Genomic DNA, 7,338 nt, shown 5'->3' with positions numbered 1-7,338 from the left:
CACTTCTTGAGGTGGGTCTTTGCATTTACCTTGTAGCACCCATTGCTGATGTTAGGCATCAGTCTTGGAACGTAAATGAAGCAAAAATTAGCTGCAATTGAAGGCCTTCCTTATATGATGTGTTAAGGGGGTAAAGTATAATGAAAATACTTCCCCAACAGGCATCTAGTCCTGAAATCTGTGACATTAATGAATAAAATCAATCAAAGAGGGCAGCGTTAATCTGTTTCTTTATTCTGGTAACTAAATCTCACTAATATAAACATAACACAGTGGAATGCTCATCTTTGGTGGCATTCATTAAAGTACAAAATGACAAGAATAACTTGTGTAACATTAAGCTTCAAAATTAACTATAAGAGTATGAACAAGTAATATCTTAGAGATCACAGAAAATGAGAAACACATTCCTGAGGTTATGTAAGATGAAAATCATTCAAAAACATTTCCTTTCCAACAATCAACCATCATGAAGTATGGAATGACCTGAAATAAACTAGTTATTGATTGCAGAAATGTGAACTGTTCTGATTATTTCTAATTAAAGTAGCACAAATAATTTAGTTAAATAGAGATACTATCTTATTCTAGTGGAATTTGTACTACAATGTACCAAATGCAGTAAGCACACTGAATCAACAGGATGTTCAATACATAAACAAGCAATCTTTTGCTTTTTTTAAATTTAAGATTTCATGTTTCAAAGATTCAGTGAAAAACACAAAAAATAAACTACTGATTCTTCAGGAATAAAGCTGCCCCAGATTGAATCCATTGGTCCTGGTTGACTCCACAGGGGACATCAATGTTTATTACTACCTTATCTCGTTCAGCGCTGGTATAGGCTGGCAAAGAAATGCACTCTTCAGGAGAGTACGGCCCATTAGCATCCTGCAAAAAAGGTTCAAGTTTAAAGTTAAACAAAGCCAAGAACAACTGACAGAATAAAAGAACTGAACAGTTTTCTGAAATCAGCAGCAGACAATTTATGGGTGTCTGGGCCAGGAAAATCAATAGGAACTAACAATTTGATCAAAACAGGAAATACGAAGGCAAGCAAACAATGAACAGTCTTGGACAGAGTGTCCTTTCATGTCACAACTTTCTGGTAAACTGTCAGGGCATAAAGGACCTTGGTTGAAAACTAACTTCCCCATCTTTACAGATAAACATTTCTGAAAAGCAAGCAACTGTACATTAATGGGAAGTAGGTATGCCAGGTTATTCAACCGAGGAGGGGGAGGAAGCCTTTGAAATTTGTTTAGGGTTCAGTTGTGTTCTTGTTTGGTGCTATGGAAAGATATCAAAGGGTTTGGTTTTATTTTCATTCAGACCCTTTTTTCCAGTAACACATGATATTTATATCAGACATTTTTTAAATCTGTTACTCAAATATCTCACGTATTTCATGTAGAGTTGAGTAATTTGCTAAAGGGTGTTTTGTTTCCCGGATTGGTTTCTAGGACTTTAGCCATTCTATTGTTTCTGTGACGACTAACATAACAGATTTCCTTGCTTCTCTTCCAAAATTTCTCTAAACATTTATTGAGTTTCCTGATGGCCTTGTAAGGGGCGCAACCTCCACCTGCCACAAACAAGGCTATTGGGAGAGGAGAGGGTGGGGCTGGGAAAGGGGACACCAGTCTGCAGTTCCCTCCCCCTGGCCTACAAAATGTTGGGTGGATCATTGGTGACAGGTATAGCGAGTGAGACCAGGCACGTTGACCCACTGAATGGCCTGGATTGTGACCTGGAACCCCAAAGATTCAGGAATATTTTTTAAACATTTTGTCCTCCTTACAAAAGGGTTGGAGGGGGCACTTTTCTCTTTTCTGGGTGCTTTATACAATAACAAGCTTGAGGGGTGGGTTAGGGAGTTTATTATTCACAACAGAGGGCAAATAAGTCAGAGGAAAGGCGGCACAAGGAATTAAAATAAAGGTTGAAATCAGAAACAATGGGAAGTTGCTCCAACATTTGATGGAATCTGGAACAGTACCCATGGATTGGAGGGTAGCTAATGTTACCCCACTATTCAAAAAAGGCGGTAGAGAGAAAACGGGGAATTACAGACCAGTAAGCCTGACATCGGTAGTGGGGAAAATGCTAGAGTCCATCATAAAAGATGTAATAGCAGAGCACTTGGAAAACAGTGACAGGATCGGACAAAGTCAACATGGATTTACAAAAGGTAAATCGTGCTTGACTAATCTACTGGAATTTTTTGAGGATGTAACTAGTAAAATAGATAAGGGAGAACCAGTGGATGTGGTGTATTTGGACTTTCAGAAGGCTTTCAATAATGTCCCACATAAGAGATAAGCGTGTAAAGTTAAGGCACATGGGATTGGGGGCAAGGTATTGACTTGGATAGAGAACTGGTTGGCAGATAGAAAGCAAAGAGTTGGAATAAACGGGTCTTTTCCGAGTGGCAGGCAGTGACTAGTGGGGTACCGCAGGGATCGGTCCTTCGACCCCAGCTAGTCACAATATATATTAATGATCTAGACAAGGGAACTAGATGTAATATCTCCAAATTTGCAGATGACACAAAGCTGGGTGGACGTGTGTGCTGTGAGGAGGATGCCAAAAAACTACAGGATGATTTGGACAGGTTGGGTGATTGGGCAGAAGCATGGCAGATGCAATATAACGTGGATAAATGTGAGGTTATCCACTTTGGTGTCAAAAACAGGAAGGCAGATTATTATCTGAATGGCAATAGATTGGGAGAAGGGGAAGTGCAACGAGACCTGGGTGTCCTTGTGCACCAGTCGCTGAAGGTAAGCATGCAGGTGCAGCAGGCGGTTAAGAAGGCAAATGGTATGTTGGCCTTCATAGCGAGAGGTTTTGAGTACAGGAACAAGGATGTCTTGCTACAGTTGTACAGGGCCTTGGTGAGACCACATCTTGAGTATTGTGTGCAGTTTTGGTCGCCTTATCTGAGGAAGGATATTCTTGCCATGGAAGGAGTTCAGCGAAGAGTCACCAGGCTGATACCTGGGATGGCAGGAATGACATATGAGGAGAGATTGGGTCGATTGGGCTTGTACTCGCTGGAATTTAGAAGAATGAGAGGGGATCTCATTGAAACTTATAAAATTCTGGCAGGACTGGACAGACTAGATGCAGGGAGGATGTTCCCGATGGTCGGGGAGTCCAGAACCAGGGGTCACAGTCTAAGGATAAGGGGTAGGCATTTTAGGACAGAAATGAGGAGGAATTTCTTCACCCAGAGAGTGGTGAGCCTGTGGAATTCTCTACCACAGAAGGCAGTAGAGGCCAATTCATTAAATATATTCAAGAAGGAGTTGGATATATTTCTTAAGGCTAAAGGGATCAAGGGGTATGGGGAGAAAGCAGGTACCGGCTACTGAACTTGGATGATCAGCCATGATCGCATTGAATGGCGGAGCAGGCTCGAGGGGCCGAATGGCCTACTCCTGCTCCTATCTTCTATGTTTCTATGTTTCATGCAAAGGCTAAAGTAGGGAGGCTATTTCGGCAAAGAAATTACATGCGGCTTGGGAGGGCAATAGACAACAAGGGCTCTAAAGGAGACAAGGGGTGGAAGAGTGTGAGGTCTTCAAATAGGAGAGGAGTAGGGTGAGAGGCAAGGATAGGACCTGACAATGATAGTGAAACCACTGCCACGGTAGTTAAGTGGAAGATGTGTAGCATGTTTGGGAGGAAAAAGGTGAAATTGGACTTATGGGGGGGGGAAAATTCGGTATCACCCATTTTGGGGCGTTAGTGTCGGCTGGGCGCAAAGTTTAGCACCCTGCGCTAATTATTGCCTCCGACTGCAAGATTTGCCTCTATCGCCCCTGGAGGTGATTTGAGCGCTAAATCAGGCGCTATACACCTCTCTTAAGGCGCAAATGTCAGGGAGCAAGGCGCTACCTCAGAACATTACCGAAACTCAGGTGATGCCAATTACCATGGAAGCCAGACAGACTGGCGCCATCCAGTTCTTAAAGGGGAGGGGCCATCTTGCTGGCCAGCCACTCCCTGCTCATTGCAGCCTTGAATCTCGACCTGGAGAGACCTCAAAAGCAATTGTGTTGGAAGCACTAATGGATAGGCCCAGGGAAAGAGCTTGGCGCTTCGGAACCTCAAAAGTGGTGCTAGGACAGCGTTAAAACAAAAAATTTTGCCAACAAGAAAAGGCAGGAAGCGCTCGCCTTTAAATAGCACTCCCCCAGTCCCTTCCCGACTTGAAAACGTTCCCCTCTACCTGTCGTTCCTAGCAGCAGGCGTCAAGGCACGGCGCGCGACTCAATATCCGGTCTGGGGCGCTACCGGGGCGTTGCACGCTTGACTGACGTCACGATCTGCGGGCGCAGGAGATCGTGGCGATAGTGCTTAGTGCCGCCGCAGAACGACTGGTCAATTTCGCGAGCGGCATTAAAATCACTGCGCTCGGGCACTAAGTTCCTAGCGCCCCATTAGCGCCCCCTGGAGGCACTAATGTGAGGTGCTAACCAACCGAATTTTTCCCCATGGTCTCCAAAGTTCTTTGCCACTGGGTTTTTTTTGTGTCATTTCTAGATCTGTTGTAGACTAACTGATATAGACTGATTTCTATGATTAGTCAACAACTCCATTATAATTGTATCATGTGACTACCGGGATGGTAGATGGCAAACTAGATGGGGTTTTTTTTTTCGTCGAGTAATTCCTATGTTCCTATGTGGAAGAATATGTAGCCAGATGAGGTGCCTTCAGTGAAGGGGGAAGGAGTGTGTGAGGTAGCTTTCACTCTGACCCTGAAGTCAAAAGACTTCCAAGATGATGTTGTGGATGACAAAGGCCTTGTTCGCAAGGAAGGGGAAAATGAAGTGGGCAAGTGGTTGGCTGGCTGGAGGAGCAAAGGAAGGAGGCTGGAGAGATTAATCTCCAATGAATAAATTGTGCAGAAAATTTCATAGGAAAGAGGGATAAGGCAGTTAAGGTTGTTGCTCTGGGAAAATGGCCACAGATGCTGTGGTGGGCATGATAGAGGATGGCGCAGAGGGAATCTGTGGGCATGTTTAGGAAGGACTTGAGCCTGCGACAATAGCGAGAGAGGACATTGGCAGTGCATTAGTGTCAAGTAGGAGGGAAAATGAGAGGGTGAGGTGGTATGTCATGTAGGGGGATAGGACCTAAAAGGAGGAAAACATAACAAGAAGATAGTGTGTTAGAAAGTAGGGGGCAGAAATTTAACTTTGTGGGTGTAAAATAAACGATAAGGAGATGAATTTTGGGTTGTGACCTTAAATACCCGATGGCATTTCCAGTCATCCTGCCTCACTTCTGTCATTGCCCTGGAAGGGTGCTTAGATAGGTCTTTTGCTTGGAACTCTCCCCTACCCACCCCGCCTCAGAACGAAGGAATGAGTAGTCTTCCTTTTGTTGCAGGGACCTTTTGATCTTCCGTCCTTTAGGTCCTCTGGTTGCTCTAACCCAATAGCAGCCAGAACACTCCAAGCCCAGTGGCCAAGCCTGGGGCTACACTTCTCTTTCTGCTCCCCATTTCCAGTGCAAGGCCCTAACCAGGATGGGACTGTACTGGAAGTGCAATTGGCCTATTCCTCCAAGATTTACAAGATAGAATTGTCAAGTTTTAGTGAAAGATTTATTTAAATAAAATTAAACTTGTTATTCATGTTTCATTTCTGGTCCTCAACACTCAACGTGAAAACACATTTTCACACATGGGGGCAATTTCACCCCAACACACCGATGAGAAAACTGATGGGATTGGATCGGCTGCCTGTTTTATACTCAACATCAACTTCAATTTAAAGTAAAATCAGGTGGGGCGTAAAACGGGCGGCTCATCCGATCCTGTCAAATTACCACTAGGTGGGATTGTTTAAAATTACCGCCATGGATCCATCGAACCCATCTCCCATGGCAATGCTACTACATAAAAATGTGCAGCTGGAGGATCAGAAATAATCGCTTAAAGGGAAATGAAGAGCTAGGGGGAAGTGATTTCAGGAGGAAGTCCTCCCGATATGAATTATTTCAAACAAATTAAGGAACGTGTCTCCATCTTCTTAAATAATATATTTATTTTAATCATGTATATCCCTTTCCAGAGCAATGTGCCATGTTGAGTTTTTGCTTGATGCAGCAGGCCCACGTATGGCACTAGCACACGCATATGGAAGTATACGGGACAGGCTTGGCACTTGCTCCGCTCATTGTAAACACATTTTCCAGGCATTTGGCCCCTAATTAACATATACAAGGGGGCTAACACCTGCTTTAGGTGGCCACCTGGGATTCCTAAAAACGCCTGATGAATTTAGCAATTGCCCGAACACATACACAGATGGATGTGGGTTGTCCCACTGATAAATTTGTCAGCAATTTTGCCTGAAATATATGTCCGCAGCAGCCTAACGGAGCAACCCCATTACAAATAAATACAGACGCTCCAGGATATATGTGAGCCAATCACATTTCACACCTAGTAGGGACCTGAAACGTTGAATATGCAACTGAAAGAGTTAGGTGACACTGTTTCAACTTCTTTTAGATAATCTATGTGGCAAACTGCATTGTATTGAAAGTACAGTTCCGATATTCATCTTTACAGCATCTGGAAAACAGTCAGTTGCCAGACTTTGTGGCGAGGGAAAGGGGCAGTGATTTGTTAAGCCAAATTCCGCTCCCTTTATGGTGCCCCAAGATTAGAGAGGAGATCCTGGGCCTGCACCTACAGCAGGTAGAGGGCAAAGGCAAATGTGGATGTGGAACTGAGGTGGAAGGGGCATTCCTGGCTGTCCTATCTCAGCTTCCACTTGGAGCTATGGAAGGATGCCAATTTTGAGGTACATCTGAAGAAGCTGACATTAGGCCTTGTGTCTGGTCCTCCTCAGATTGGTGAGTCTAAGGGGGCCAGGCAGCAAGATGTGAGGCCTGGAGGCGTTCTCCAACAACAGCCAAAAGGCCTCGAGGCTGACAGTCAGTGTCAAGCACGTAGCTGAGCTTGTGTTCCCATGTCCCTTTCCTGTGCAGGGCCCTGCTTGGGGCAGACATGCAAATGACCTGGCCACCAAATCTGGGCGCTCAAGGCACAGCATACAGTACTTCGGCCACACTGCGGCTGTCCAGATTAGGTGATGGGGGCTTGAGAGGAATGTTGGGGACAACTTCACTAAGCTTTCTTCTCTACTTTAAAAATACTTGCACGCTTTGCCACTTTTCAATTATTATAGTAAAAAATTACAAATATCCTGAATATGTACACCAGCTTTGACATCATCAATATAACAGACATTACTTAATTGCATTAGAAATAAACACAGGAAATACTGGAGTTATGCAGCAGATCCATTAACA

General features: G+C 44.2%; 1 protein-coding gene across 6 annotated transcripts in view; it reads right to left on the bottom strand.

Annotated features, from left to right (window-relative positions):
• Positions 1 to 213: 213 nt before the first annotated feature.
• Positions 214 to 7,338, bottom strand: part of dync2h1 (dynein cytoplasmic 2 heavy chain 1) — a 996,931-nt gene continuing 989,806 nt past the window's right edge. For all 6 annotated transcript variants that reach the window (XM_085999037.1, XM_085999042.1, XM_085999039.1 and 3 more), the window contains one exon: positions 214 to 891. In XM_085999037.1, coding sequence (XP_085855163.1) covers positions 733 to 891 — 159 coding nt within the window. In that variant the 3' untranslated portion in view covers positions 214 to 732. The remainder of the gene's footprint in view (positions 892 to 7,338) is intronic.

This window comes from Somniosus microcephalus, chromosome 10 (genome assembly GCF_052327205.1).
Source record: "Somniosus microcephalus isolate GS21.2 chromosome 10, FLI_Smic_1.0, whole genome shotgun sequence".
In the NCBI taxonomy this organism is placed as follows: domain Eukaryota; kingdom Metazoa; phylum Chordata; class Chondrichthyes; order Squaliformes; family Somniosidae; genus Somniosus; species Somniosus microcephalus.
The sequence above is the reverse complement of the archived record's forward strand: the minus strand, read 5'-3'. Positions and strand labels throughout refer to the sequence as shown.